Genomic DNA, 16,878 nt, shown 5'->3' with positions numbered 1-16,878 from the left:
AATTTGTGCATGGTACAGTAGTACTTGCAATAATTGCATTTGTTTCCGTTCAGAATATGAGCTTTGCCATTAACTGCACAGTTAAACACAAACTTTGAATAATAAAAAAGTTTTTTTTTCTCCATGTTTATCACAATGTGTCTGCTACTACACATGATTATTAAGCACAGTTTAATACAAAAAGGTGTTTTGTTCCCAAAAAAAACGGACAAAAAAAACATTCAATTGCATTCACAGAAATGAAGTGGCAATTAGTACGCAAACAAGATCAGGCAGCAGCATCATCAGTGCCTACATGTAAACAGCCATGTACAATGCCCAGTGATTCCGTGTCACATAAGCAACAGAGGCATTTAAGTGCTGCTTTGGGTTACAACCTATTCTGCCACTTGTTACTGTAGGATTCCCTGCACTAGGTGTAGGGATGGTGTGGAGCAGCAAATCAAACCGGTCTGTTCATTCTTATGGGGAAAGTGAAAAAGAAAACTTCTCTATAGCTGCTGAAAGATCAAATTAAATGCCTGATTCAGTTATAGATGCAGGCAGTGGAAGGAGTTAAAAAGTAAATGTGTAAATGACAGAAAAGATTTCCCCGTGGGAGGTTGTTTCGGACTCACTTGTATCTTTAAAGATGTCTGGGATCTATAAAAGCCTCACCAACAAGAGACGTATTTATAACGTCTAATATCATTTAGGGACACAGCATAATATGACTATACTAAACTTCATAAAAGTCTGTGGTCCAATCTAAAAAATAAAATTCCCTCTGATTATAGGACATCCTGCATAGTGTTTATGCTCTGAAATGCACGGTTAAGTTTGGGAATGAGCCTCATCACTGGCAAAGAAAAAGAACAAGATGGTGAAATAATGGTTCCTATTGTTTGTGTGTAACCGCACCTGTCCTTGTCACCAAGACTCTGGAGCACCCACACTGCCTATCACTGTGTACTGACTTTTCAATAAAGAATCCTTACCAAACAAACACCAGAATCGAAAAAGGAAGCCTCCATCGATCTTTAAACATGCCTGAACCACAGAAGTAAAACTGTTAAAACCCCAGCCTTCCAGGAGTGTTCACTCATCAAGTAAAGGCCCGATTCAATAACTGACCGGAGCAGAACTACACGTACAACAGGAGTTTTATTAAAAGCGGTATAAAGTCTGAGTAGGGCATCGTCTTGGGGAAGCGGAGAACGTACAGACCGGCTATCGGCGGAATGGGTGGAGCCAGTTTAGAGCAAACAGCCCTGGAACCATGTTTTTAATCCCCCGCCACCCCCCACCCCATCACTCTCCAGGATAAGTGCACAGTACTGAAAGGTGTGTTCCAGGCAGTACAGGTTCTTACCCAGCACGCATCAACCTACACACGGTGTCCAGAGTCCTGCCTCACACTTCCCAGTGCGGGAAGAGAGAGCCCACTTTCCGGGACCAGTCAGTGTCCTGGGAAGGATTGCATGTAGTGTGGTCTTAACCGGCGCAACATGTCCCCTGCTGGGGGGAACTGCTCACTCCAGTGCGTTCCAGGCCACGTCTTATTTTGCAGAAGGGCTGGAGGAAGTGTCAGGGTCACCTGAGGTTGCGCTAGGCCCTGATTTGGAGGCCTCCTCTGAGAAGGAAAAAGCATAGAGAAACAGGGGTATTTTCACTGCATCCATAGCTGCAAACGGTCGTGAAGGACGAGAGTCCACATTCGCTTTGTATCGAAACTTCAAGCTTCAGTACAGGAGCTATGAGACTTCAGACACAAAGCCACATGGGAAGCAGCCTTCGTCTGTCTACTCCCACCACAGACCAAACACCTCTGACGGGCACTTTGCAGACCACCCATAAAAGTTAAATCCAGAGTGGATCTTTGTTTGGAAAACACCCATGGCCAAACAGAACATCTACACTGCTGAATCTGGGAGTGTCTGGTGTGTCATTGTTTACCTTTGTCCTTCTTCTCTTGGATCTCCTCAGCCGCCGTCTTGTCAGCCCTAAAGAAAATCCGGGCACTGCTCAAGGAAAAGTAGAGCAACTCAAACTCCTGTAGGAGAAGAGAAACCATTGTAGAGGATGGCACTTTGACAAATGTCAAAACAACTCAACTGAATATATCTTGTATAACTTATTTACCACACACGTATTTGTTGGATTTAAGTTAGTCTGAGCTTAATGTGAGGGAAGACAAAGTCAGTTTAGCCCAAGCTACCTTAAATCCAACAAGTTATCCAGCTAAGCAAGAAGCTACTTTGTGAAACACTTTGCCTACCTGTAGATAGATATCCAGCCTCTTCTGTGTCAGGTTCATTGTCTGCATCAACTTCTCGTCCTGGCTGGTGGCCTGCACGTTCTGCTCCTTGACCACAGCATTCTTCTCCTTCATGTACTTCTCCCTCACCGCCTGGAACCAGTGCAGCGAGTCAAACTCCTGGTACTGATCCAGAAGCTTCAGGATGTAGGCCACCCCTGCGGCACACAAAGGCATACAGACACAGAAGATGAACTGACAAAGAGTCTCCAGATGGGCCGTATGAGCAGATCTGACAATTCCATGGGTCAGAAGAAAAAAACACAGGCCTGAAATAAACAACAAGACATTAGGGGGAGATAGCAGTTATTAGAATATGGTCTTTTGAGAACTTGCTCTCAGTAGGAATGAAGCGTCACATATAAAATTTATTTCAGCAGCACTCTTTCCCGTTGTGTCGGTTTGTCTAATCAGGTTACCTGAAATCAACACAGACTTACAAGAGAACAGTCTTCCACCATGAACGACTGCAGGTCAAAGAATGCCTAAGGCCGACTGAATGTCCGGCCGTTTGCTCACCCATAGCAAAGCCGTCGTCGGTGAATGCGGCACCTCCTTTATTCTTCTTGTTCAGCTTCTCCTTGCAGCCAATGGAGTGCTCCACGAAGTTCACCGTCTACGAGAGGAGGACACCGCACTAGGGCACAAGGGCCAGAGGTCTAGGAAGAATTTCCCCACTGCATGCTCACGAGGGACAGCCAAAGCCACCTGCAGGGTGCAATTTCAGGAGGACTCGAGGTCTCACCAGGGGTGGCACGATGATGTAGAAGTTGCGCAGGTGCATGTTCTTGACGCTGCGGAATTCGGGGGCGAAGACGTCAACCAGCATTTTGAAGTACTCCGTGCCCTCTGCAGAGTTACTGGTCAGATCACTGAGCACAGAGTCTAGGACACTGTACAGCAAACAAAAAACATTATTGTGTAATGAAACACAAGACCACTGACCATCGCCTGTACTGAAACATACCTATATGAAGATTTATACAACCATCACGTACACTGGACGTCTTCCAAAGTTTGTCAAGAAAGACCAAGCAATTATTCTACAACAGAAAAGGACCTCAGGACCTGCAAACTTGCAGCCTCCTAAAGCTCTCTGTGTTTCTGCCCTCAGCTCAATGGCTGGTTTTGGGCTTTGCGGCCGGAAGTCACAGCCATTACCTCGCAGCCTTTTGGGTCTCCTCGGACAAGCCTTCCTCTTTCACCAGCTCCTCGAAGTTGACAATGTCCTCCAAGTCGGGAACAAACCTAGAGGAGAATGTGCAGGTATGTTTGGTCAATACAGAGTTAAATATGACAAGAATTCCTCATTTTCTTTCTTATTTCACTGTAGCAGTAATATTACTATTAGGTGTAACATCACATGGTCAAGACAGTTCTAGCACAGTGTTTCCCAACCCAGCCCAGATGGACTTGCAGACGGTCCATGTTTTTGCTCCCTCCCAGCTCCCTGCCAGACAGTCCAAGTTTTTGCTCCCTCCCAGCTCCCTACCAGACAGTCCATGTTTTTGCTCCCTCCCAGCTCCCTGCCAGACAGTCCATGTTTTTGCTCCCTCCCAGCTCCCTGCCAGACAGTCCATGTTTTTGCTCCCTCCCAGCTCCCTGCCAGACAGTCCATGTTTTTGCTCCCTGCCAGACAGTCCACACTTTTGCTCCCTCCCAGACAGTCCACACTTTTGCTTCCTCCCAGCTGCAGGGTGGGAGCAAAAACGTGAACTGTCAGCTGGTTCCCCATGGACCAGACTGGGTAACACTGCCCTAGATAACTGGGGGGAACCCTAAGTCCGTATCCATAAAGCCCCCCTATCTCCTACAGACTTCACCAAGACAGCACCCGATCCGCTCAGCAGTGGAGAGTGCGGGCCGCACCTGATGGCATTGCTGCAGCAGTGCAGGCCCCCGGAGCGGATCATCCTCACGTAGCCCATAGCGTTGCCTTGGTGGGGCGAGAGTAACTCAGGCTAGTCACTTAATCACAAACAGGTGAGAAGACATGCCATTTATCCCCAATCTGACACCGAGAGACACCAGGGAACAGGCTGCAGGTGTCCGCTCCAACAGCTAATCATAAGGACTCAATAAGGTGATCAGTTAATTTTGGCGTTTCTACCTTATCCTCAAATACACGGGTTCCCAAACATTTCGGCCCATGAACCCTAAAATATCAAAGATTTGTGACCCTCATTTTACCTATTGGGGGAGGGGTCCCCTCAGTACGTTTCGCTGACTGGGAATGGGACCGGGGGGCAGCAGATTTACTGACCATTTACAGTTACGGTCACAATTGAATTTTTTTCACTTTTTTAAACTCGGTAAACACTCTGGAAATCACCTCACTTTGGGAGGTCCCTACTCGGGTTTAATACACACCTCTTCAGTGCTCTGAGTGGTAGATCTAGATAGGGTCAACTAACGTGTACATGAGGAAAAAGGGATGAAAAAGACAGACCACCAGACAGACTGCCACCCCCACCCCCCATAGGGTGCTCGTGGGAGTTTTACTTAAACAAAAATGTTCTCAAGGCAGAATGAAAAATGATTGGTTCAGAGAGATAACCAAGCAACTAAGATATCTGATTGGTTGGTCCTGCCTCTAGTTTCTTGGACTGACCTCCTCTACAATCTGATTGGCTATCTCTCTGAACCAATGATTTTTCATTCTGCTCTGAGAACATTTTCGTGTAAAGTAAAACTCCCATGAGCCCATGGGGTCTATCATCTCAGCTGTGACACATCATGGATGGCCATCTCCATACCTATCTGACTGATCAGCTGTCTGAACTGGTCCAGGTAGCTCAGGCCATCAGGTGTGATCCCCAGCTTTCTGATGCCCCTGTTGAACTTCTCAGCCCTCTCGAAGGGATACTGTAGGTGGCCACAAACACGAGAGGGACAGGCTTCGGTAAGAACCAGCAAGACTCCAGCAAAACAGTCAGCCAACTCTTCCTGTTACACTTCAAAATGGTTACCATCTTAACTTTGGTATATCTGCACCAAAAAAAAAAAACTCCCCCAAATTTTCTTAAATCATTTTTATCCTCCTCTATTTTTTTGAAGGACATATTTATATGGCCACCAAAGTAATCTGGCCAATGTAAACCCCGTTCTTCTAATATCAGTCCTTAAAGAAGTACTTTTCCGGGAATGTCACACACTAAAAGGAAGATTCTCTTGAACCAAGGACTTCGTTTTCCATTTGGACAGCAGAGTGAGGGACTGACCCTGGACAACGGCAAGGGGTGGAAGGGCCAAGCGGCTGAGGAAGACGTGGCTAACCTTCTGATCAGACTGATCCTTGGTTTCCCTGAAGAAGCGCATGTCCTTGATCAGCCTGGACTTGATGTGCTCATCGTACATGAACTGGCTGAATATGTAGAATTTCTTCCGCAGGAACTGGTAGGTGAAATTCACCTGTTGGTGGACCAAGAAAATGACTTCAGAGTAGAGTAAGGCGACCCTTAGGATTCAGCGAACACCTCTGGGTAAAAAAGGCTCTATAACGTGGAACTATCCTCCCATCTCATATGATTTATGATCTCAGAGTTCCCCCCCCCGGAGCTGTATCGCACTTTCCTGATATCCACGCCCAGTGTCTCACTCCTATTCACTTCCCCAACCGAGACTTACGGTGGTGTTCATGATGCCGGTGCCGTGCGTGCGGATGGAGTTGGCGATATGGCGGATGTTGATGGTGTTCAGGTGCTTGTTGTTGCTGGTCCTCTCGATAAAGATCTGCCACATGGACACACCACCACCAGCGAATATCACGTAAATGGCCCTAAACACAGAGCACAGCACGTAGCAAAAGGCCAAAATCCACTGGATGGACGCTTACCTGATTGTTGAGGTTGTACAGGTAGCGTGACACAAAAACGTGGATGTTCCTCATGATCTCCAGCACATCCAGACCCTGAAGAGGATACAGAGAGTGAGAGGTGCTGCATGACAGTCAGAGAGCAGGAATTCAGGCTCCACAGCGAGGACGACGCGCCAGACCAGCGGTAGGAATATTCCCCCGTTTAGAAGAGTAAATATTGTCAGAGAATATTATGAGCTCCATAAAAAGTAAAAAAAGAAAGAATAACTTGCAGGCATCAAAACACATACGCATATTGTGGAGGTTTCTTTTCCACAATCATACTCATGGAATTAATGATTCCATCGCAGGAAAGCCAAACATAGAATATATCTTGGTAACAAGCAAAATATTACTAAAATTTAATTAAATGAAAATGAATCCATACAAAGACATCAAGGTGAACACAGAGAGGCAGGCGGGCCGGGATCACAGACAGACAGAGAGGCAGGCGGGCCGGGATCACAGACAGACAGAGAGGCAGGCGGGCCGGGATCACAGACAGACAGAGAGGCAGGCGGGCCGGGATCACAGACAGACAGAGAGGCAGGCGGGCCGGGATCACAGACAGACAGAGAGGCAGGCGGGCCGGGATCACAGACAGACAGGGAGGCCGGCGGGCCGGGATCACAGACAGACAGGGAGGCAGGCGGGCCGGGATCACAGACAGACAGGGAGGCAGGCGGGCCGGGATCACAGACAGACAGAGAGGCAGGCGGGCCGGGATCACAGACAGACAGAGAGGCAGGCGGGCCGGGATCACAGACAGACAGAGAGGCAGGCGGGCCGGGATCACAGACAGACAGGGAGGCCGGCGGGCCGGGATCACAGACAGACAGGGAGGCAGGCGGGCCGGGATCACAGACAGACAGGGAGGCAGGCGGGCCGGGATCACAGACAGACAGGGAGGCAGGCGGGCCGGGATCACAGACAGACAGGGAGGCCGGCGGGCCGGGATCACAGACAGACAGGGAGGCAGGCGGGCCGGGATCACAGACAGACAGGGAGGCAGGCGGGCCGGGATCACAAACAGACAGGGAGGCAGGCGGGCCGGGATCACAAACAGACAGGGAGGCAGGCGGGCCGGGATCACAGACAGACAGGGAGGCAGGCGGGCCGGGATCACAGACAGACAGAGAGGCAGGCGGGCCGGGATCACAGACAGACAGAAGCACGCGGGCCGGGGTTCAGACTGTCACCTGCTCTAGCGTCTGACTCGGTAGGTGGGCCTCTGTCATCATCAGGCCGTAGCGCTGGGTGGCCAAGCTTCTCATCTCACTGTAGGTGGCCCAGTCGTGCAAGGCTACGGTGGTTAGGTTGTAGAAGGTTTTATCCAGGTAGTGGGTCACGTAAGCTGCAGGACACAGCACACGGTCAATATGTACTCTGCTAAAGGTCTCTGTGAACCCCACATGGGTCGCACGAGAAGCCAAACCACCGTAAACCCGATGCCGGCAAAGTCACAGAACCAGACACTGCACAAAGAGTCAGCTGGGATTCAAAAACAGGCCCCGTACTCCCGCCTCTCCCCAAAACAAGCACACTGCAGCACAAATATGGGAAATTTCACACTGAACGCCAAAGTCATAACCCTCCTGAAAATGGCTCTGGGGTGGCAGGGGGCAGGAAAAACTGTTGACTGGACTGAGACGCACCTTTGATGTCAAGGAAGCGGTTGAAGAAGCGGATGGGTTTAAGGGAGAAGAAGTGGGCCAGGTCCTTCATGCCCACTTTGAAGGGGTTCCGGTCGTCCAGTTTGAGATGAGTGTGGACAGAGAGCCGCAAGTCCTTCTCAATCTCCTTACAAAGCTTGTCCAGCAGGTGCTGCCAGATGAGGAGGCAAAAGAGGGGAATTAAGATGACAAGATCCAGAGTCTACCCCAGCCTTGTACCCAGGCTACCTTGGATTTGCTCCAGGCTCTCCTGGATCCAGACCAGGAAAAGCGGTTAGAAGATGGATAAATTAATGGATGGAAAACATTGTCCAAAGCAGAATACGTATGATAAATATAGAGCTAGAGCAAAGGAAAATGGCAGCGATTGAGTTCCATCAAACAAGCTATTCTTCAAATGATTTAAACAGGTGTTTCTCATGCTGGTCGAGCCACCTCAGTCTTCAGCAGACCTTCTCTCCTTACCTGATTGAAGACCTCCATGATCTCTTTGTCGTAGTTCTCCAGCAACTGGTCACAGGTGTCCAGGTGCCTGGCGTACAGCATGGAGGGCACGCAGTCCCTCAGTGCGCTGAACATGTACTGGGGGGAGACACCCGGAGAGGCGTCGCTAACAGGCCGCCGGCCAATCATAGCAGAACAAGAGAGGCTATCAGCCAATCACGAGCCTCACTGGCACTTAAGTAAGAGTAGAGCTCACGTGTATCCGGGCGGCGTCCACCGCATGGTCGTACACGTCGTCCAGGTAAATTGGAAAGACGGCGCGGTGCCAGTAGAGGAAACTGCAGTCGCACTGGATCTTTACTCTGGGGGCAGAGCGGACAGGGCGCAGTGGGCAGAGCGGACAGGGCGCAGAGGGCAGAGCGGACAGGGCGCAGAGGGCAGAGCGGACAGGGCGCAGTGGGCAGAGCGGACAGGGCGCAGTGGGCAGAGCGGACAGGGCGCAGTGGGCAGAGCGGACAGGGCGCAGTGGGCAGAGCGGACAGGGCGCAGTGGGCAGAGCGGACAGGGCGCAGTGGGCAGAGCGGACAGGACGCAGTGGGCAGAGCGGACAGGGCGCAGAGGGCAGAGCGGACAGGGCGCAGAGGGCAGAGCGGACAGGGCGCAGAGGGCAGAGCGGACAGGGCGCAGAGGGCAGAGCGGACAGGGCGCAGTGGGCAGAGCGGACAGGGCGCAGTGGGCAGAGCGGACAGGGCGCAGTGGGCAGAGCGGACAGGGCGCAGTGGGCAGAGCGGACAGGGCGCAGTGGGCAGAGCGGACAGGGCGCAGTGGGCAGAGCGGACAGGGCGCAGTGGGCAGAGCGGACAGGGCGCAGTGGGCAGAGCGGACAGGGCGCAGTGGGCAGAGCGGACAGGGCGCAGTGGGCAGAGTGAATAGGGCATACTTTTACAGCTACAAACACCTCACATTACTGCCACAGTTCAGAGGCTCTTAATGTACACATACTCACCAAAATGCTAGATTACTAATGAATTTGAGTGAAAATCCAATAGGGCAGCTGCATGATCCTTAGGCATGTTAAACTAAAAGAACAAAACCAACCCTGTCTCACCTCTCTCTTATCTCACTGATGAGGTCCAGCTTCTTCAGCACCAGCTGTAAGGGCAGCAGCTCCTCATCCTTGAATGTTTTCTGTGAGTTAGGATTAAGATTAAGATTAACCCTGTCAATACACCAGAAATTAGACACATGTGGAAAAATGATTCTAGTATTCTGACAAACACCCTGGTCCTTGTGTAGACCTCCCCAAGAATGGTTATGCATTTCCACCACCCCCCCCCTGCCCTGCCTAGCCCACCCCACCCCCAGAGGGTCCTGACCCACCATCTGCGTGCCCACACTGAGAGCCAGCGACACCACCAGGCGACGCTCTTTGGTGCTGGGGCCGTTCAGGGTGTTCTCGGCCAGCACCAGAGCCGACAGCACGTCCAGACGCTGTTCGCTGTACTTCTTATCGGAGATCACTCGTTTCTGTGAAGGGAGGGTGACAGATGCGCTTAGCCTGCCCAGCAGGAGGCAGCAGTGAGCCTCCCCCTCCCGGTAAGGCACTCAGTGCTTAGAAGACCAACCAGCCAGGACACTGCTTCTCACCTTGGCTGTTGCAATGGCGGCCAGTGCCTGCGACTGCAGCTGCTGCGCGATATGCGTCACGGAGTCCGCCACGACCATAGAGCGCCGGTGGAAGGTGTGCTCGATCGCCTGCAGTGAGGAAGACAGGGGGGTGTCGCTGAGACCACAGTGTCACTCCCAACACATGTAAGGAAATTATAGGACATGCTCTGTGCAGTCAGATACCTGCAAACACAATCCCCTACAGAACGTTACCAGCACAGACCTGCAAAAGCTCTGCGCTATTTACTCTGGAAGGCAGAGGCCAGAATGGATACGCTCTGTGCCCGAGAGAGACCCACCTTCAGCAGCTCCACCAGACGGCAGAGAGACTTTACAGAAGCCTTGGTCATGGGCTTCTGCATGGACATGTACAGGTTCATGGTGGTCTTGATCATGGTGCTGATGCTGTAGGCGTAGAGGATACCCTATAGAAAAACAGACTTTAGCCTATAATGGTTCCTCCAATACAGAGAGAGACAGTAAGGCCCAAAAACACATCCTCATAGCTGAATATAGACTGAATTTTTAAGCACATGCTGTTCGAGAGGGTCTATATTTTGTACTGCAGACACTTAAATATTTCTTGATTGCCCACAGCTCTCTGAGGTCATTTACCTCATTTATACAGAAGGAACTGAAATGGGAAAAGCTCTCTAGTGTAGAATTACATTCTAGCACCACATTCCTCAAAATGTCAACGTCACATGTGACATTCACAGCGAATGAACTTCAGACAACTGACAGAACCCATTTCTGTGGGATCGTGAGTGAAAAATCCATCTTTCGGAATTCCAGAATGACATATTAACCACAGTTATTCTAATAAAGCTTGATCTCCTCCAAACCACCTTCTGGTTTCTTTAAGATGACCGGGTCATTACCTGAACAAAGACGCTACACCGACCGCTTAGGTCCTCTGTGAACTTGTCATTATGCTCTTTGGACAAAATGGACTCCATCTTCATCATCCAGGAGGTGACAAACACGTAGTAAGACTGGACATCCCTGTACAACAAAAATTACAAGAGAAAAACCATGATACAAGAGCAGGGCTCTTCAAATCTGGAACTGGATTCCAAATCCAGGCCATGTTTTCAGTTCTCCCAGGCAGTGAGTTTAATAATTACTGATTCTGATTGGCCAGAGGCTTCACACCTGGCTCACGGGTAAAGGAAGGCTGGAAAATCAGCAGGGCTCGGCCCTTGTGGTCCGTGATTTGAATAGCTCTGTACTAGGGCCAGCTGTGTAAATATAATTAATACTTCACCTCAATCAGACACCTATACTTATCAGTTCTCACATGCCATATGATGTTCATGTACCGATATAATGAGAGCGACACAATAAATGATTATGTTGTAAGAGGTGTTTCTAAACTACATCTTTATATCATATTTAGAACTTTTAAACGGTATGAATAAAGAAGTCAACGCATTAAGTAATTAATCACTTGTAAAAAAAAGAACAATCTGTTATTTTCAAGCTGTCAGTCTCAGCTGTGCTTTTCCAGCAGCTAATGCTGGTGTTTTGAAGCAGGAGAGAGTGAATGGGCTTAATCTCCGCTCTCTCTCCCCGACGGGCTCAGAGGCAGGGATGACTAAACCATTTGGAGGTCCTCCAGGGGCTGCTCCACAAAGGCTCCCCTGTCTGATCACCCCCCCCCCTCCCCCGCCACGTCAAAATCCCCATAAAGGGAGCCAGTCCAGAGTAAGGCAACAACCCACATAGTGCACGGTGATGCGTCTGACTGAAGGAACGCAAGCACGGCGTACTGGGGGAGACGCGGTAAGGCTGCAGGGGAGAGAGGAAGGTGAAGGGAGAGATGGACGACAGCGGAACGTGCTGCTGGGTGAATGAAGGTGAAGCCGGACCCTGGGGAGCAAAAGAGGAGTGTGTGGAAACACGGAAAGGATGGGAGGAGGGATGGAGAAATGAAAACAAGGGAGTGTGGAGCCAAGGCTGGACAGAGAAGAGAAGAGAAGAGAAGAGAAGAGAAGAGAAGAGAAGAGAAGGCGTGGCAGGGGGGAGGCCTACTTGGGGAGTGTCTGCACCCTCTGCTGTAGGAAGGCTTCTCTCTGGGAGCACACCATCTGCAGGCTCTTCTTGTCGATCATTTTGGCCGCAGCGGGGACCTTCTGCACCAGGAAGCTGTCTGCGAACCACATGATGTTGGCCGTCAGCGTCACAGCAGGGACCTGGGGGGGGCATGAGGCATCAGACCGAGATGCTGACGGTCAAACGAACAGCCCTACATTTACACCTTCTCCAAACCGGGATGAGACCAAGCACACGCAAACGGACCTTTCCAGTACCAGAACACAATCCACACAGGTCGGGCAAAGGCTATCACAGTTTGTAAAATTATCGGATGCTGGAGTTGGTTTAATTAATGGTGGATTCCGGAGTGTTCCACATGAAGCTTAAATTCCGAACCAGCGGTGTCCTAATTCCTGCTACCCTGCTTCTTGTCCACGGCCCTGTTCAGTAACCCCCCTGCCCCCCCCTCCCCCCAACAGCCCAAAGCCACCCTGTCCCGTCCGCCCACCTTCTTGCAGGCGTCAAGCAGGCCTTTGTACAGCTTTTTGTCGACCGTCCGGAAGATATGGAAGTGTAGCACGAAGAGGCCACAGACGCCGGCGTACTTGTCCCTCTGATCGATCTCAGACGGTTCCCCTAAAAATCGATACAGGAAGCCATCAGTGTCCAAGATTCGGCGAGACTAAGCAACGCTACATTATTCTACAAAAGCTTGCCGAGATCCAACAATAACACACTAATTCTTGCATGTGTTATGCTGAAAACTCCACAACCGTCTTTGTACCTGCGATACTGGCCCAAGGACGTTTGGTTAAAGAAAATAGTACCTAGTTTGGATTCCACGTTGGTGAAGATGGTCCGTATGTTGTGGGCAAACTCCTCAGCAAAGGCGCTGTTCTTGGAGACGGCCACACCCACCCCAGGGTCATCGAACCTTTGCTCCACACAAGCCTGAAAGAAACACACATGTCTTTTGACAGAAAACACCAAACCCATCCAGTATTCCCTGACTAATAAATAAAAACCACAAGAAAAGCTATTTTTAAGACCAATTTTTTAAGGACAGAGAAGAAATATTAACGACGAAATATGAAATCAAACAGCCCAGATGTAAGAACACTGTACGATTTGATCTCCCATTTGAACACTGAGACACAACCCACCAACCCTGAGCCTAATGCAAGAACCGCAGCCCACGGCACCATAAGATGCTCCTCACCTGGAAGATCATCCCGTCCAGCAGCTGTCCCTCCAGCTTCAGTAGCAGCTTCTCAAAAGGCTTCAGCTTTTCCTCCTGGATCTCAAACTTAGAGGGGTTGTGGTGGACCGACTTCAGTAACCTGGGTAAGTAAAGTAGTAAGAATGCAAGACCAAAGCAAGACTCCAGGACAGTCTGGGAAAGGCTGCAGCTGTTATATCATGGAGAAATGGAATGCTGCATAAAACCATTAATTCCAATAAACTGCAACAACACCAATAATAGTAATGTTTTCCATGTGTTCTACACAGTGGTTAAATTGCTGCCTAACACCTCCATAGTCACGGGTTCGAATTCTGTGTATGACATTCTGTCTGGGATAGGCTCCACCCCCCCAATAAGGGGTCAGAAGATGGACGTACAGATGTAACAAATATTTGTCTGACTCCGGTCAAAGTGGCTCCTCACCTCTTGTACATTTTCCAGTGGTCCTTCAGCGCACCATGGTTCTCCAGGATCTCATCCAGCGTCAGCAGCACCACCAGCAGCTCCCCCAGGTGCTCGTACACGGTCTGCGGGGAAACACAGGCAGGAGTCCCGGGGTTAGGGAGACACAAAGGAACATGGATGGGAAAGGAGCATTTCAAAATAAGAGAGACAATGCAGTTTCAGGGACATGTACGAAAGCAGGATGGATGGACTGAAAGATAATCGGATATGAGAAGGGACTGTATGGGTACATGCACAGGAAATAAAAGGTGTCAGTACATAATCAATAGAAAAACGGTTTACCTGAAAGTGAACTCCAGATGATTCGATGATTTTTGTAGCATTCCTAAAAAGGAAACAGGAACCTTTGCATTTTCCCACAGATTTGGCCTCAATGAAGTGACCGCACGGATGCAACGAGACGCGTGTGTTGCCCGCAGGGGTGTTGCCTCGGCAACGGCTGTCCCCGATTTCCCGTGTCTGCGGCGAGTCCTCGCGGATACACGGCTACTCACTTGCTGCTGTTGTAGAGGGAGGCCAGCTGATGGACCACGCTGACCACAACTTCGTAGCAGCGAGAGATGAAGCAGGACAGCTCCTGACGGACCAAGCAGACACGAAGCATCTCAGCTCCGCACACAGACATGTCAACAGCAGACAACTCAACCCAGGCACGATCCAGAGACGACTCTACTACAGCGAAAGATTCTTTCCCAAATCATCTACGCGTCAGTGCCTGGAGACCATGCTGATGTTACGTAACATTCCTGAGGCAGAAGATTCATGCAACATATTGTCAGGTGTACAATAAAAGTCTTATTTGGTTTGCCCACAATGCTGCAAAAAAGGAAAAACAAAAAACGAAAAACAGAACGAAATACACACATCCATCACAGACAAAAACAAATATTAAAATGATGAAAAAAATAAGAGTAGTTACTAATGTGAAATAGATAAAACAGAAAATACACATATTGGTATTAAAACAGAATGTGCACCAATTAAAAATGTATTTAAAGCTCTAATTAGGACAAACAATGTGGGCGCAATACTAAAAGGCTTCAGGATGCCCACACAACACGGACCCCATAAATACATGTGGCTTCAGGATGCCCACACAACACGGACCCCATAAACGTACCTGTAGGAAGGAAATGAATCGGCCCATCTGGATCTGAGACTCCCCCTCCAGCATGCTAGCGTCCGGAACTGGAAGGAAACAACCAACCAGGCTGCTGAGACTCAGACCAATCACAGACACCGATGATTCAACACGGACACTGCAAATCGCAGTGCAAAATACAGTGCATCCTGGAGGGTATTCCTCATGCAGAAGTACAGCGAAAGGGTCAAAGTCCCATTTTAGCGTACACACACAAAAAATGCCACACTTTGTTCTGTTTTTACTTAATGAGACAAAGCAGTTAATTCTCAGACACTCACCTCCTTCTCCATAGTACAGCAAACCACTGTACAGCTTTGTTTCTGCCTACAGAGTGAGAAATAGATCACAATATTAAGCACTGCGCGTTTGTGGCTTATAACACAGGAAATACTAGGGTTTATGAAGCAAATTTGACTAGGCCTGCAGCACTTGCAGTGAACTGAGATCTCAACGCATAAACATGCTGAAACCATAACTTATTTTACTTAACTTCCGCAGTTCTTAGAGGAAAAACTGTTTTATGAATGGCCAAGACTAACAAATAAAAATGCAGAATACCCACCTCATACTTCAGCTTTTTAACCTCACTGCAGAGGGCAGCATAGACAGTTATAACTTTGTTGAGAACCTGAGAACAGAGCAGGTTCAAGGGACACATTTACCTCAAAGTAGGAAGTGGACAGGACAGCCCATAGCTGAAGACAAGACATCGTTTAATGTCAACAGAAGTCTCCTACCTTGTTTTCTGTTTTGATCAACTCTAGTAAAGATGACTGCTCATAGGGGAGAAGCTGCGGAACAAAAGAAAAAAATTATGAGAGATTAAACCTCAGGCATGAGCGCCTGTCTTTCATATCACATTACAGCAATGCGTCTCCCTGACATTTTCAACTCTTCCAATGAAATCCTATGTACCAATTAAACATTCTGCCACTGATCCTTACAAATACTTCATGCTATAGCCACATACCCTCAACGCTACTGGACACAGTAAAACACCATACTAGAAAAATGCTTCTTTGAATAGCTCTCTACCTGAACTACATCAAAAGACACACACAATTACATATATGGGCAACATGCAATCTATGCAAGCTTCCTGGAATGAGTGCTGCAGTGCACAGGGGTATACAGTGGACCTTCAGGGCTATGGGGTCCAGGGTGAAGTCCCAAACATCTCCTATGGAATCATCTAGCGCATCTTCAATGCCCTTAAGTTGCGACGTGTAGTCCTCCAAGAACTTCACATAGTTCTTGAGCTGCACTTCAGTGTGGATTTCTGGGGTCAGGGGAATAAGGAAGGGTGTGAGGACGGTGTAGTCTTTTAAGGGAAACCCTGTAACGCTTAGGTTAATGCACCTCGTGACGCATTATAAGAGCTTGTGTGGATTTTCGGCATTAACAGACCGCATTTTTAACATCGGATCATTTCTGACTTAGGTAGTACAATCAGAGAAAGTTAATGCACGCGAGTAACAGCAATAATGTGCATGATACTTCCTGTTCAGACAGACATATATATAAAATCAGCCATTCCGCATCCTAAAATGTGCAAAAGGAGAACTTAGCATACGGTTACAAAATACAATCTCCAGCGCTGGCCAGTATGGTCTAGTGGGCTAATTGATTAATTCAGTATGACTTTCACATCAGTCAAGCAGGAGCTGCATCGTACGTACAATACAAACGTAATTAAAACGTGAAGCTTGTGCCTTACACACATATTCGCCCTTGCTAAGAAATCATCAAGAAAACATTTTCAGTTTCATGAAAAAAAATCTATGTTATGCTAACTAGTTAGCAGTTCATGTCCAGCGTCTCCTGCTCAAAGTCAATCATAATTCTATGGATAATAACAATGTAACCGTAGTCGCAGAACATTTTTAAGAGGCTCACTCGTAGACCCGTCGTCAAAGCGGTCGAATTCCCAGTCCGGAGTTAACGCCTCCACCGCCATCACACCAACCCTCAGTGACAGTGAGTTCAGACGTAAAAACGACAACCGAAACCAACGCCGAGGGGCGAATGTCGCGTGACGAGCCGCATGACTTC

At 48.9% G+C, this 16,878-nt stretch overlaps 1 protein-coding gene across 2 annotated transcripts; it reads right to left on the bottom strand.

Annotated features, from left to right (window-relative positions):
* Positions 1–93: 93 nt before the first annotated feature.
* On the bottom strand, positions 94–16,878 carry washc4 (WASH complex subunit 4). Of its 2 annotated transcripts, XM_049007460.1 has the most exons (33): positions 16,723–16,878; positions 15,966–16,105; positions 15,564–15,617; positions 15,389–15,454; positions 15,105–15,150; positions 14,803–14,870; positions 14,177–14,259; positions 13,965–14,007; positions 13,641–13,744; positions 13,194–13,314; positions 12,802–12,925; positions 12,483–12,610; positions 11,972–12,132; positions 10,819–10,942; positions 10,237–10,362; positions 9,917–10,024; positions 9,650–9,796; positions 9,378–9,457; positions 8,526–8,631; positions 8,291–8,407; positions 7,808–7,976; positions 7,352–7,506; positions 6,132–6,206; positions 5,924–6,028; positions 5,573–5,707; positions 5,053–5,161; positions 4,166–4,232; positions 3,458–3,544; positions 3,042–3,189; positions 2,816–2,912; positions 2,258–2,454; positions 1,936–2,032; positions 94–1,612 (listed from the first exon to the last, which is right to left on the bottom strand). In XM_049007460.1, the coding sequence occupies exons 1-33, from the start codon at positions 16,781–16,783 to the stop codon at positions 1,539–1,541; spliced, it is 3,522 nt and encodes a 1,173-aa protein (XP_048863417.1). In that variant the 5' UTR covers positions 16,784–16,878; the 3' UTR covers positions 94–1,538. The 2 variants fall into 2 exon arrangements, with proteins under 2 accessions (XP_048863417.1, XP_048863418.1); XM_049007461.1 differs by lacking the exon at positions 94–1,612 and having other exon boundaries at positions 1,925–2,032.

The sequence above is a fragment of the Brienomyrus brachyistius genome, chromosome 3, assembly GCF_023856365.1.
Source record: "Brienomyrus brachyistius isolate T26 chromosome 3, BBRACH_0.4, whole genome shotgun sequence".
Lineage (NCBI taxonomy): Eukaryota > Metazoa > Chordata > Actinopteri > Osteoglossiformes > Mormyridae > Brienomyrus > Brienomyrus brachyistius.
The sequence above is the reverse complement of the archived record's forward strand: the minus strand, read 5'-3'. Positions and strand labels throughout refer to the sequence as shown.